The sequence below is a fragment of the Toxorhynchites rutilus genome, chromosome 3 (assembly GCF_029784135.1).
Source record: "Toxorhynchites rutilus septentrionalis strain SRP chromosome 3, ASM2978413v1, whole genome shotgun sequence".
In the NCBI taxonomy this organism is placed as follows: domain Eukaryota; kingdom Metazoa; phylum Arthropoda; class Insecta; order Diptera; family Culicidae; genus Toxorhynchites; species Toxorhynchites rutilus.
The window spans coordinates 106,086,578-106,102,228 of NC_073746.1; the positions used below are offsets into that span (position 1 = coordinate 106,086,578).

Consider the following 15,651-nt stretch of genomic DNA (forward strand, 5'->3'; position numbering starts at 1 on the left):
TCGATGGTTTATTACTATTTTCTGCTTCCGCTCTGTGTGACATGGCTTATTCACAATACACTTTAGATCCTTTTTCCATTCCATTTTTTTTCAATTCTTTTCACTGACTTTCTCTTGAGCTAATAACTCAAATTGGAAACATATTTGTTGTGTTTGATATTTTAGAGGCTAAATAAAAACATTTTTCATTGAAATATGTGGTGAAAATTGGAAAAATTCTGATTGTCAGTTTGACATACGGTACAATGTACAATGTGCAGACATTTGATTTTGTAAAGACATTTTGCAGACATAATGAAATATGTGAAGACATTTCAGTATGATAGCGTACGTAGGTTTTTGAGAGATATTATTTCCATAAAATTCTAACTATTGGCCGAAAATATCGTCAAAAGAAGTAGGGCTTGTGTCTCGGAGTCATTCACTTGCTTTTTCAAACTTTCCCAAGCAGAAAATCTACAAACATATAGAATGAATTCGACAATAAAGCGATTTTTTCTTCAAATTCTGGAGAACTTCAAACGGTCTGACTACATATTGTCCCTATAAGACATTAGTTCACTCAATCAACGGTTTCTCAAGCCAATTGTCGCTTCTAAACACATAGCATTCAGTTCGCAGTTGCGCAATATATCCTTTGTTCACGTTTATTGAAATATACTTCAAAACCTCAAAGTAATAGCGAATTCGTTTTTAAAACTGATTTAGTACCACCCTGACTCTGTAATAAAAAAAACGTTTACAGTCTCACGAATGCGGCGGTTTGTTGGTGTGCGTTATATAGTCTGATTTATTTATATTTGCGATGACAAATGTGCAGTGTCGACGTCTGGTGGCGATATTAGTGCTAGGAAGGTAATTTTTTCTCTATCAGATCAGAAGGGCCAAATGCAGCGTAAAAATATAAAAGTTTGAATGAAAATTTCTACTTCATATTGTTTGATTACCTAACACAAGTAGTCCTGACACTCACTTAACCATTTGTCGATGCATTTCCTGTTTGTTCCACAAATAATCACTAACATAATATAAAATCATCATCAGACACATACATCGGTAATTGGCACTAATAATAACGCAACAAAGGAAGCCTCATATCAACAGTCCCGCTGTGAACAGCCCAACTGTTAACATTCGAACAATAGCAATATTCTTAGGCGACATGTGTTGTGCATCGATAGAATAGGAATTCTTGCGCCTGAACGGCTACTGTTTTATAGATAAAGAACAAATGTTTATCGATAGATAGCGATACTCTTACGCCTCAAAATGGTAACAATGTAATATACAACAAAAGTTATCTTAAGATAAAAAATGTACACGAATGAATTCGGCTCTGTTACAGCTGAATTGCTAAATGAGCCTAATAAAATAAACTGTTGCGATAAAAATAAAATCTTCAGACACAGTTTTCGTTCAATATGTTTTAGCATTTTCAGAAAAAAAAACTCTTATTTCTTCACATTAAATAAGTATTCGATACGTTAAAGTATGTTTTTATTCATAATTTTGATTTTGAAAGCATGTTTATTCTACCTGAAAATCCATAATTATTTTCGCCTCCCAATGAAAGCACACGAAGCTTAATGCCGTCTACGCGAATATACTCTTCAAAATCAGAATCCGAATTGGATTACGATTCCAATAATACAAAAGCAAAAAGCAAAAGCAGCAGGTTTTCCATTTTCATAGTCTTTATTTTTAGATTTTCCAAAACCATTCTTGGAACTTGTTGTATTGGTGAACTCAGTATAGTTGTATTGGTGAACCCGAGTGCGAACTCGTGAAACATCTCAGTGCGAAACTAACAGCTTTCGGGTTGAACCTAGTGCGACACTGGGTTGGAACTGAATAAAAAAAAACGTTTTGACAGCAGTTAGTGTGGCACTGGGGTTGAAACTGAACAAAAACGAATTCGCTATAAGTTTCATGAAATGCGCTATACAACAATACCAATTAGAATAAACATTGAATAAGCTATCAAACTTTGTAAATAAGGTATCAAACTATGTAGGTTATGGGCTTTAGCTTCCTCCGATATGATTGTGAAGACATTAGAAGACATTTTTTCGTACCATGTGAAGATATTTGAAAAAATCACCTGGCATCCCTGGGCCTGGATCCGATAGAATGGATCTGCAACCAATATTATTTTGTGCGGAGGTCTGGCAAACAAAATATGGACACATCGTCACATATCACCTGATGGAATGACGCCATTTATCTCTCAGTTACAAACACAGCCAAAGAGGCAATTATTCCCAGACCTCCAGCGAATTTCTTGTTTGCTATTCCTGGGAATCAAACATCAGTTGATAAACATACTCAATCGGGCGGGTGATTTTTTTTATTTTCGAGGGAAGCAGTGAATCTTTTGGGAGCGACAAGAATTCCAAGTGAGTATGAACATGTTTTAAAGAACTGTATCTCGTAGGCATAGAAGTTATCAGTGTTCCTAATAATGTATGCTGTTTTTTTGAGAAAAGTTACATGTCTGAACACAAACGTACATCTGAAATTCATGTTTCAACGAGGCGGGAAATTGGTTTCGCTGATTCACGATGATCGTGCAACTTGAAATTACCTAATATTAGAGTGAAACTTTGAGTGGGTATCCGTGCCGGCTATAATAGTCTATGAATAATTCATCAACTTTATCAATAGACATTCCACTACATCAAGTTTGATACATGCTACAGCATTCGAAACTGAGTTATTTGCCATATAGAAGTTGAACGATTGTTTATATATTAAAATTAATCAAACACTCCACCACAAGCTACTGGTACTAATACACTGACAAAAGCCGGCAAAGTGATAACAAGTAGGCGCGCATTTGATAATATTCTTTATGCGATAATCCGCGTGTGTTAAGTAATAATTTGTTTTAGTTTGCAAATCCAATAATTCCCGTGTTTTTCTTCTGTATTTTCATTACAAATATTCATTTGTATTTATTAACACAACAAAATGTGCCTTAAAAATTTAATCGAACCGATGAAATTTGTGCATTTTGCACTCGTGTTAAACTATTTCATTTCCTGTACCGAAAGGTAGTACATATGTATCTAGGAATCATGAATTAACATGAATAGGAGCACTGTGTAATATCACAACAGTTTCTATAATGATATAGAGAATAGTTCCGATTTGAATATTAATTTTATATAGTTTGTAAATACAGATGTATTTTTTTAATCTGAAATAGCTTTCTAATCTCACCGTAGCTTATCTATCAGTAAGGCCCTAATGCCAACCGGCTTATCTCTCAGGAGAAATTTACAAAACAGCGTTTTTTATTAGCTCTTTTAAGTGAAAACATTTGGCTTCTCTCTTATCTAACACGAGTTTATAAACGCTAGATATGATTGTGCATAAAGAATGTGTAAATTTAAATTAGATTCTGCGACTCATTTCCATTTTGGTTTATGCGTAAAGGCTGTACCGGCAGTACCTAATCAAATCAATCAATCTTCCAGTGTTATATCCGACAATTGCACTCTATACATGTTTACATCACCGAATTATACCTGTTAGAGGCGAATGAACTGCAAAGTTTAAAGCCTCTTAAAAACAAAGAAAGAAAGAAAGAAATTATACCAGTTATAGGTTTTTGCGACACTCAAACAATCGTATTTATTCATAACAGCTTACATAATCCTAGATTTCATCACAACATAAGTTTTTCGACTCGGGTTACCCTCACAAATACGAGAAATGGCAATGATTTATTGAGAACCAGAGCATACACAAACTTGGGTCTTAGACGTATCATGAGTTATGGTCCATTAAAGTATAACGCACTTCCTAATGACTTGAAAGCCGTCACAAATATTAGAGTTTTCAAATGCAAGCTGAAACACTATATGATCAGGAATGTGAATGAATATATTCTTTAATTGTGCCAACCGCCTAACAATTTATACAATTTTTCTTGCTTTTATAACAATTTCCTGTCTTCTTTTGTTGTTGTTTAGTTCAGTGTAGTCGTTTGAAGCAAAAATGCTTTTACTTTTAAATCTTTTAATCTTTCCATTTTTATATAATTTTTTCCTGTAGTGAATCCCTTCAAAGGAACTAAGTTCCACTGGGAATTCACTGTTGCTTACAATTAGATTCTCCATGCTTTCTTTTTTTTTGTTGTTGTTTCTGTTAGTAAGTGTCCACGACCAGTGGGCTCCTTGTCTGAGCCTTCTGGTGTGGGGGTCAGTGAAGGGTGAAAAAAAAGAATATAAGAATATAAAAATAAATCAGTGAGATTCGTGTTGAATGTTTTGTTCGATAATTCAGCAATCATTGAAGTTCTATCAACTCATTGAAATAAATGAAGCTCTAGGCGAGGGGTTCTCAAAGTGGTCAATATACCGATATACCCCTTGGGGTAGAAAAAATTTGAAACTGGTATACTGGTATGGTATGTTCGTAAATGATTGCTTTTATGACCTTATACAGGTTACCGAAACGAATTCTAGAACGTTGTATGACGAGATGGTTTCGTTGTTCAAAAGGGACGAAATTGCATGCCAAATTTATTTGATTGGCTATGGGGCTGATGGAGCAAGGACCATGACTTCACCAAGCAACTCACTTGGCGCTTTGCTTAAAGAGATTGTCCATCGCTTTTCGTTATTAAGTGTATTTGCTATAGTTCTGCATTATGCTCTTCTTATGCGTGTAAGCATATTCCAGATGAAATTGAGCAAACCAGCTGCAGTCTCTCGCGGACTAGTAAGTATGATGAGATTCAAGAAATTCTTGGAATTGCTGCATCCATGCGCGACTAGATGGCTTTTACTGGAAGCTGTGGTGCAAAGAGTGCTTGACAGATATGAACCACACCGAATATACTTTGGATTTGTGAAACATCTTAATCATGTTGAGAACGCCAAAGTGTTAACTAATATTTGTTTGACATTTTTGTCATACGTACTCAAAGTGAGAGTCCTACTTCTTCAATCATTCGAGCATTTCACGACTTTCCCGCGCGGTATTAGATATTTTTTCACAAATTAGTTCATGCAAACGCTAAAAGATCTAAATAAAGTTGCGATTGATCACCAAAATTGCAATAGCTTGGAAAATGTGTAGGTTTGTACAACGGCTGAACTATTCATTAGGGAGTACTTGAACGATGGAAAAATTTCTGTTGATAAGTTCAACGAATGCACTACAATAGATCAAAATAATGTTCGCAGTGGTACAATGCTCCTACAGAAGAAGAAGCTCAACGAATGTAAGGCTTATGTAATGCATCAAATTCAACTTCAACGACTAATGTCATCAATGTATCTATGAGGAATTCGGAGAACGTTAATTGAAAAATCCGCGGTAATTGGAAAATCCGCGTAAATAACAGGTCACCCAAAATCTACGTAAGCATCGTGATAGAGTGCGGCACTAATTTCCGTCATAAGCGCTAAGTTCCGTCGCAAGCACTGATTACCGTCATATGCTCTGACGGAGCATGAGGACGAAATATGAGCGGAGTGAGAGATGTAATATTGCTATGGTCTTTTTTTACGCGGTACTTATTGAACTTTTTCTCTGTTTCGGACCCTGTTTGTCTTAAACTGGCTGTAGTTAAAAAAATACGCTACGTATGACAATTCTGTTGCTTCCATTTGAAAGACGTGAAAATTTTATACAGGATAACGAAACTTCCAAATTAGTGGATTTAAGCACCATTTTAGAAGTGAAAAACTTCAAAGTTTGTGGTTTTTAAGGTGTTACTCTTAATTTTATTCAAAAAGTACATAATAAACATGAATATTTCTCTCAACCAAATTGAAGCTGAATTTTTAACTAAAAAGTACCAAAATCACGATTTTTACTTCACTGTACTCGTAATGTTCAATTAACTTTCACTTTAATGTGAAAAATTAAATAAGTCATATTTGTAATATAAAAAAAGACATTTTTTTAAAACTGTATATAATCGAGTCTAAAATTGTATATAATCGAGTCCGACCTGTATCAATTGGGCATGCTTTGTGTTTGTTAATCTTGATATAACCGCAAACTAATTACGCTGTTGTGAACCCCAACTACGAAATTAACGCAGATTCTTTTCCATTCCAGATTGAAATGGGGTTTTTCACGCGCGCTTTTGCCGTGGGTACTACAATTGTACTCGCTTTGATTGCCAAACAGTGCTACGACATGTTCAAACCACTTCCGCTGCCAAACATTGATTATTTGGACCAGAATTGGGGTCCTGGCGACAAAAACCTATACAAAGATGATACGACCATTAAACCATTCAAGATCGTCTACCCCGCCGAGACAATTGAGAAGCTGCGAACCAAATTGGACGATGTCCCCGCGTTGGCCAAACCAATGGAGGGCATCTCCTTCGAGTACGGTTTCAACAGCAACAACCTGATGGATGTTTTGAAATACTGGAGGTCAAGCTATCTGGACAAATGGAGCGAACGGGAAAAATATTTAAATCAGTTTCCTCACTTCAAAACCAAAATCCAAGGATTGGACATTCACTTCATTCATGTAAAACCTCAAGTGCCCAAAAAAACTAAAGTGATTCCACTGCTTTTACTCCACGGGTGGCCAGGATCAGTTCGCGAATTTTATGATATAATTCCGATGCTAACGTCCACATCCGACGATAAGCAATTCGTTTTCGAAGTAATTGTTCCCAGCTTACCCGGTTATGGTTGGTCCCAAGGCCCTTCCAAAACGGGGATGGGTCCCGCTGCAATGGCAGTTTTGATGAAAAACCTAATGAAGCGCATTGGTCATGAGAAGTTCTTCGTCCAAGGCGGTGACTGGGGTTCGGCGATCGCTGACAGATTGGCAACATTTTTCCAGGATGATGTATACGGTAAAAATAAGTCATATATCAATTTTGAATGTCTTCTAACAACTATTAACATTTCCATAGGAGTCCATATGAATATGTGTGCGATGCAAAACGCATTATCATTTGTGAAAAGTACGATTGCATCCTATGCTCCATCGATGTTCATCGATGAAAAGTACATCGACTTCTACAGCTCCTTCACGGACACTTTTAAATACCTGATTCACGAAACTGGTTACATGCACATCCAAGCTACCAAACCAGACACCATTGGAACCACCCTGATGGGCAATCCCATTGGGCTTGCTGCCTACATATTGGAAAAATTCTCCACATGGACCAATCCGGCTTACCGAAGTCTTCCCGACGGGGGCTTGCAAAAATACTTCACGCTCGACAGCCTACTTGACAATATTATGGTATACTACCTCACGGATTCCATCACGACATCGCAGCGACTCTATCTGGAGGCTTTCCGTGCCCAAGAGATGGGCCTAGCCATCGATCGGATGGAAACTAAAGTTCCTGCTGCCTGTGCCAAGTTCAAACACGAACTGATGCAAACCATTGATTGGGCTCTGCGAGACCACTTTGTTAATTTGCTACAGAGCAATCATTACGAAGACGGTGGTCATTTCGCCGCCATGCAGTTACCGCGTTTGTTGTACAAGGATATAGTGGATTTCGTGAGTAAGGTACCATTGGCATAATGAACGTCCCATTGGCCGGTGCTGGTTTTATAGGATTAAACGTTATAAAATACAATGTCACGAATAACCCCGTGAAGAAAACTAAATAAAAGTGTAAAATATCGATTATGTTGTTTTAATTTCCATCATAAAAAATGGGTGGGTTATATCTATGATATAACCGCAAGGTTGACGTGGGGCTACCGTTGGTTTAGTAATAAAAGGTTTTTATTGATTAAATTATTGATTGAATGAAACAATTTTCGAATTCAATTGGATTCAACATATTTGCTGAGTAAGTAAAGAATTTGAACAAACGCCATGTAATGTAAGGCACCTTGGTTTTGATGGCTTTGTTAGGGAACACATGTTGATGGGAACAAAAGCTCCCCCTACTTTTATGTAATTGCAATGCCAATTTCCCCAGGTACCTTGGTTTTGAAGTCTGTGTTAGGGAAACCGTAAATCAGGATAGTCAAAACAGGGCGGTTAGGGCGTTTAGATAGCGCTTGTCATTTACAGTTATTCAATTGCTTATCTCAGAAAAAACAAGAGGTGGGTTATATCTGTTATATAACCGCAAGGTAGACGTAGGACTACTGTTGGCTCGGTAATCATTTATTTGAAATTGCATCTGAATCAATTCTAAACGAATGAATGAATGAATATTTTGAAAGATTGCTGAAAGTTTTTCTTGTTAGTGTGTGGTTCTATGAGTATAAGTATGGAATTGTTATTAACATAAAATTCAACTCTTTCGAACTTGTTGGTGGTCCCGAAAAGAACCGCTGGAATTTGAGTGGCCTTGTAAAAGCAACTGAAGATGTTTGATACATGATTCATTTTTGTTTTTTTGAGAATAACACGAGATTATTCATGATCACGCCATGCGCAGAATAGAAACTGAGTCTAACCTTGCATAAAATTCATTTCGTTTTCATCGTAATGTGGCAATTTTTCATGATTGGTCCATGCGAAAGCAGAACAGAAACTGATGCTATTGACGGATTTACTTTAGATTTACAACCAGATGGTGCAGCGAGCAAAATGATGATGTTTCGTTTTTTTGGTCGTTCAATTTTTTTAGAAAAATCAGAATTTATCTTCAAATTTCTCGGTTACACGTATTCTTTCTACGCTAAAAAGGTTAGAAAATCGCCATTTTACAATGTGGTATGTATATTTTAAAGAATGGCTCGGTATAAGTGCTGTGATTTTTTTTTCAACTAGAAAAACGATGAGTAGCTTGTGTTGCGCTAAAAATACTACAAATCCTTCTTGTATCGGCCCTTACATTATCAATGATATAATCCAACTAAATATGATATCGATTTCATCACCATTATCCACAGTATTCATAACCTGTATGCATTATCAAACTTAAAATTTCAGAAGATTATCAATGATTTTGGTCCAATAGCGTGTTGAAATCATTGTAAATATACAGCCGTTCCATGCCAAACCGATATAGTGGTTCTCAGATTTTCGTCAAAAGTGGTAGTTTTGTTCTTTATCACAAATTATGAGACCCGTATTTTTTACTTTTTTGTTAGGGTGACCATTTCCATTTCCCAAAAAAACATTTTTTTGCATTTTTGCCAAAAATGACTTTTTTCAAAAATTCATAACTTTTGAACTACTAGACCGATTCAGATGACCTACATATCAAATTAATGCCAACCACCTGGTCTTTTTCGAAAAAATACTATATCTGCAGAAGATTTGAATTCTGCTCTCGTTATTATTGATGGTATTCGTTTTCTATTGTTTTCATAGTCTCGGGACCAAAGGCGCTATGGTTTTTTATATTTTTTTCTGGAAAGCTGAGGATTTTTCACATAACATATCTCGAAATCAGGGAGGCGTTTTTTCGTTTTTGAGCTATGATTTTTCAAAGTTAGCCGATGTTCCATAAAATAATTTTTTTCTCATTTTTCCCACTACAAAAAATCATAACTTTTTATCTGGACCATGCAGATGATCGACATATCAAATTAAAGCCGATGAGCTAGTCTTGTTTGAAAAAATACTACACTCTGAATAAAACTGGATTTTGTTTTTGTAATTATTGATTATATTTGTTTTTTATAGCTTACATCGTTTCGGAATCAAGGGCGCCATATTTTTTATATTTTTTCCTGAAAGCTGAGGTTCTTTCTACATAATATATCCGAATACCAGAGAGGTGTTATTTTTCGTTTTTAAGTTATAATTTTTCAAAGTTAACAGGTTTTCAGTTTTCGTTCAACATTTCTATGCGACTAGACTGGATGTATGTGATTATAATCCAATTAATTGGCAAAAGTGTTATTTATTCAAAAAAAGTTAGCTAGTAGGCTTTAATAATGTCGATCATCTGAATCGGTCCAGTAGTTCAAAAGTAATAATTTTTTGAAGAAAGTCATTTGTGGGAAAAAAGGGGAAAAATTATATTTTGGACCATCGGTTAACTTTGAAAAATCATAACTCAAAAACGAAAAAAACGCCTCCCTGGTTTCGAGATGTTATGTGGAAATCCTGAGCTTTCCAGAAAAAATATGAAAAAAACTATGGCACCTTTGGTCCCGAGACTATGAAAACAATAAAAAACGAATACAATCAATAATAACGAGAGCAGAATTCAATTTCTGCAGGTATTGTATTTTTTCGAGAAAGATCATTGATTAGCTTTAATTTGATATGTCGATCATCTGAATCGGTTTAGTAGTTCAAAAGTTATGAATTTAAAAAAAAAGTAATTTGTGGCAAAAATGTGAAACAAAGGGTTTTTTTGGACCACCCTAAAATGGAAATGGTCACCCTAACAAAAAAAATTTAAAAAAAGCCACAGGAAGGTTGTGTCGGAGACACGACCGCATAGTTGACGTAGGATTCCGTTAGGTTATCTATTGATTCTGGATATGTTTGAAGAATTACATCGTCAAACTCTTTGATAATGATTCGGTGGCCCTGAGAAGGGCAATTTTGTTTGGTAGTTGGGTATTGTTTGTTCACTCCACCAGTGTTTACCGAGTGATGATGACAGAAGTATGGTAAACAGCCGTTGGATGGTGCTTATCAGATAGAAGATGCCGAAGTGGAATGAGATATGATGAAAACCGCCTTCTGTGACCCGAGACGAGATGCCTCCCGTGTTATGTATGGATGAAATAAAGACAAAAAAAAAAAGACGGGTGGGTAATGTCGGGGACATAGCCGGAGTGACGTAGGACTAAACAAAGGGGACAGCTTTTGCTAAATATATATTTCAAATATATTGTTTTATTTTCTTCTCCTACGTGAATACCTACCTATCTACCTGAAAAATGGATTAGTTTACTGTTTACTCTTTATGAACATGTTGGGTGTTCTGAAAAGAACCTTTGGTGTTGTGGTTTTTGCGTTTTTTTTTACAAACTTGATTCTTGATTTTTTTCTGAAGGCTTTGTACTTATTAAATGTTCAACGTCGGGCATCTTTCGGCGTATACACATATCGTACAATCAAAATGATGGCTGTGATAGGGAATACATAGGTGGTCATCAGCTCATTCACTATCATATATTTCACTATTGAGCACATTACCGTACCTTAAACTGTGGTTTCGGAGACGAATGAATTGTAAGATTTGTAGTCTCCGCAAACAAAATAAATAAAAATGAAAAAGAACTGTGGTTTCGAAGACGAACTCTACGATCTGTCGTAAAATAAACGAGCTATAAGCGTTTTGGAAAACCAACAGTAAATACAGGGACGGATGACCTTCGGATTAAAGTCCTTTAAAATAAGAACAGAGCAGCAGGAAATACATTGCTCCTGTTTCTCCTTAGTTGTTTTTCTATACAATGCAGATGTAACGTCAGTCAATTTTCAACATCAGTTATCAACCAAAGAAAGCAGTTCTTGCTACCAAGAAAATTGAAAAACTTTTAATAACTCTTCTTTGAAAGGTTTAATGGCCCTGAAAGCGCCGTGTTTTACGGTGGCTGGTTTTGCCACCAAAGCAGTCTGTATAAACAAACTTTTTCCCTCTTCTACCTGCTGCCGTTTTGCGATTGCGTTTGCCACTCGCTGGAACTAGTTGTTGCCGCCGAACCAAATGTGCTCTGTTCTGTAGGCGGGTTTTATTATTGTCGTGAGCAGCTTTGCAAGCCAACTCGAGCACTCCGGCGGCCGAAATTCTATAACCGCTATTAGGTATACTGGTGCTCCGGCACCAATCCGTTGATGCGATGTGATGTGAAACGATGCCATACAACCACACTGATTTACGGTTTTTTTTTTATTAATTTGTTTATTTTTACAGGCTCAGTTACTTAAGTTTAAAGGAGCCGAATTCTTAAATATAATTTTAAAACTATATATATAAACAATTTTCTTACATCTATGGTTAGTAAGGTGGAAAACCGATTACTCGCGGTGTACTCGAGTTTAGGAGGGTGACATATTTTTAGGAGAAGGATGGGATATAAGGTAATTGTAACAATGTTGATGAACACTCATTTCATAAATCTATTCGTATATCTATAGTGTATTTACATTTCAACTTATTCTACTATTTATAGCAAGGGGACGAATTACCCGCAAAGGAAGGAAAGGAGGGTATAAGGATGTAGGGACAATCACACACGAAGATCTATAGCTTTAAGGAAAACATATATATGGGACATGTAATCAAGGTCTAGCCGAGCCAACACATCTTTCACCGGCACATTGGGCTGTCTTTTTTGGGCCCGAAGGGAGTTTTCTAAATTCGATCTGGCGACCAGATACACCTCGCACGACCAAACAATGTGCTCGATGTCGTGATAACCTTGGCCACAAACGCAGAGATTGCTGCTGGCAAGATTGAAACGAAAGAGTAGTGCATCTAACGAACAGTGATTGGACATGAGTCGGGAGAAGGTGCGGATAAAGTCCCGACTCAAGTCTAGACTTTTGAACCACGGTTTGAGGCTAACCTTAGGGATAATCGAGTGAAACCACCGGCCCAATTCATCTTCATTCCACTTGCGTTGCCAGTTAGCGATGGTATTTTTGAATTTTTGAAACTGAATTCGCTCGAGTTTAATGAGGTGTGTTTTGGCAGCTGATTGAAAACAGAAACTGCCGTACTCCATCACTGAGAGAATAGTTGTTCGATACAACATTATAAGATCTTCTGGGTGGGCTCCCCACCAGGTGCCGGTAATTGTACGGAGAAAGTTTATTCTTTGTTGGCATTTTTTACTCAGATACCTAATATGGCCCCCCCCAAGTACATTTGGAGTCGAACCAGACCCCAAGATACTTGAATGACATAGCATGAGTGATCGGTTTACCCAAAAGTTGAAGCTTTGATTTTGCTGGTCTATGCTTCCAAGAAAAAACCACCATCTCTGTTTTCTCCGTGGAGAATTCGATCCCTAGCCCAATGGCCCAGGTTGAAAAATTGTTCAAAGTATCTTGTAAGGGTCCTTGCAGGTCGGATTCGTTTGATCCTACGACAGACACCACTCCATCATCTGCAAGTTGTCTTAGGCTGCAATTTTGTGTAAGGCAATTGTCGATGTCGCTTACATAGAAGTTGTACAAAAGGGGGCTTAAACATGAGCCCTGGGGGAGGCCCATGTAAGAGACCCGACTTACTGCCGAATCTCCGTGAGAAAAGTTCAAATGTTTCTCACGAAGCAAGTTATATAACATATTATTCAATAGAGGCGGCAGACCCCGAGAGTGAGATTTACGTTTTGAAAAAGAATGATATATTTTTCAGCGGGTCCGCACGTTTTGTACTTTAGCGGTACACCCTCACAGGATAGAGACAAATCAGCAGACTCAGTCAAAGGGGCGAGTCCAACGAGACGAACGAATGAGCGTTAAAAGGCAGCGATGACAAAAAAATGGATGGGTTATATCTACGATATAACCGCAAGGTTGACGTGAGACTATCTTAGCTTAGCAATCATTTGTTTGTATTGATTAAATTTTTGATTGAATGAAACAATTTCCCAACTCAATTAAATGTAAGTAAAACGATTGAACAAAGGCTATGTAAGGTCGATTCATGCATTGTGATAGATTATGTTCTTCGTTTCAAGTAAATTTAATGACAGTCCTTTTACATTTGGTATGATGCCTAGGACAAAATATGTGAACGGATGAGTTATCAAACGATTATTTATTTTACTTTTACCCTTGAAGTTTGCATCTCAAGTGTGTGTACTTCTCGAACTGCGAATTTGCCTGATTTTATGAACTTCAGGCACTCAGTTTCGGACATGTATCTTAAACCCATATTGTTTAATCAATAGGCGTTATAGCAGCAAATGGTTATCAACATTTCGCCTAATCATCAAATGGTGTGCGTAGAAATTCTGTGAGCAGAACATATGAAGGCATTTCCTTCAATGCAAACTTGAATAACCGAGCAAAAACGTTGTAATCGTACCCGCTATGCAAAACAAAAATGCGGGTGCAGAAGTACCCCCGGCTTGCATGAATCAACAACTTCAACTTCTATAGAACAAAAATACCCCCGACCTGCATGAATTTGCAATGCCAATTTCCCCAGGCACATTAGTTTAGAAATCTCTGTTATGGAACACATTTCGGTGGGAACAAAAGCTCCCCCTACTTTCATGTATTTTGACGTAGGACTACGTCTAACCGGAAGATATAGGGGGTGAAATGGAAATCAAAGCACTGAACTAGGCCGAGCGCGTTAGTATCAGTGCACCAGTCCACCTAGCCGGCGATATATAGTTTCTGCCGCCGAAGTGATCGAGTTAGCTGGCAAAGCTGCTCGCGACGATAAGAAAACCCACATTTGGAACAGAACACATTCGGTTCGGTGGACATCAAGATAACAGGCAGTTGCAGCGAGTGGCGAGTGGCAAACGTAATCGCAAAACGGCATCAGGTAGCAGAAGAAAAAAGTTTGTTCTTTATACAAACTGCTTTGGTGGCAAATCCAGAACAAGGCGGCATCGAGGGCGTTCGAAATGTTTTTTGACGTAGGACTACGTCTAACCGGAAGATATAGGGGGTGAAATGGAAATCTAGGCACTGAACAAGTAGGAAAAAATGCAAGATTTGGAACGCTTATAACTCGAGCATTTCTCAATAGATCGCAAAGGTTTTTGCATCAATTGATAGGAAATATATCTACGCATCTATCATAACGAATAACATTTCATTTTTCTTGAGATAAATAATTAAATAATTGTGAAATATCAAGCATTGTCAAAATGCACTATGTGCCCATTTTTAATTGGTCCATTTTGTGCTCCTCAAATCGTACCGACCGAAACGGGCAACCAGAGCAGCAGCGAAATAGAATGAAGCACGATTGGAAAGGAAAAAGAAATAAAATGAACGCAACATTGGTCGCAGTCTCACACATGCGTAATTCTCGAGCCAGCCAGTCAGCTTAAAAATCCCCGCTCCGCTGCCGTAACGACCTCATTCTTTGTGTGGACACCGACTGGACAACATCGTTGCTGGACGAGCTGGACGGCGAGGGATCGAGTGCCTTTCTCAAGGCAAGAGGGCGGAGGTGGTAGCGCTGGAGTAGAGTAATAGAGTAGAGTAGAGTTTTCAAAGGGCCTTTCTCAAGGCTAGAGACGAATGAACTGCAAAAGTTTAAAGTCTATAATACAAGACCTTCCTTCCTTCCGTAACGATCATTCTCATTCAAACCGTACACCACATCGGTTCGCATCACAACACATCAGCAAACCAACCCAAGCAGCCATGTCATGGTAAAGGAGGAAAAGTGAAGGGAAAGGCAAAATCCCGCTCGAACCGTGTTGATCTGGAGTTCCCCGCAAGGGTAGCTAGGCCGAGCGCGTTAGTACCAGTGCACCAGTCCACCTAGTCGGCGTTATATAGTTTCGGCCGCCGAAGTGATCGAGTTAGCTGGCAAAGCTGCTCGCGACGATAAGAAAACCCGCATTCGGAACAGAACACATTCGGTTCGGTGGACATCAAGACAACAACAGGCAGTTGCAGCGAGTGGCAAACGCAATCGCAAACGGCATCAGGTAGCAAAAGAAAAAAGTTTGTTCTTTATACAAACTGCTTTGGTGGCAAATCCAGAACAAGGCGGCATCGAGGGCGTTCGAAATGGTTTTTTTTCAAAACCACGAGTACTAAGTTTTCTAAATTGGAACCATTCCTTAAAAC

At 37.8% G+C, this 15,651-nt stretch overlaps 2 protein-coding genes across 2 annotated transcripts in view; one reads left to right on the forward strand and one right to left on the reverse strand.

Moving 5' to 3' along the window:
- Positions 1-15,651, reverse strand: part of LOC129779029 (adenylate cyclase type 10-like) — a 111,602-nt gene that overhangs the window by 64,421 nt on the left and 31,530 nt on the right. The gene's annotated exons all lie outside the window — the stretch shown is intronic.
- LOC129779034 (juvenile hormone epoxide hydrolase 1-like) lies at positions 2,240-7,632 on the forward strand. The gene is made up of 3 exons (XM_055786277.1): positions 2,240-2,396; positions 6,079-6,838; positions 6,899-7,632. Exons 2-3 carry the CDS (start codon positions 6,085-6,087, stop codon positions 7,525-7,527), a joined length of 1,383 nt encoding a protein of 460 aa, XP_055642252.1. The 5' UTR covers positions 2,240-2,396; positions 6,079-6,084; the 3' UTR covers positions 7,528-7,632.

Coding starts and splice junctions, on each gene's coding strand:
- LOC129779034 (XM_055786277.1), top strand. CDS start 6,085: ATGGGGTTTTTCACGCGCGCTTTTGCCGTGGGTACTACAATTGTACTC. Junction 6,839..6,898: donor TTTCCAGGATGATGTATACG/GTAAAAATAAGT, acceptor ACATTTCCATAG/GAGTCCATATGAATATGTGT.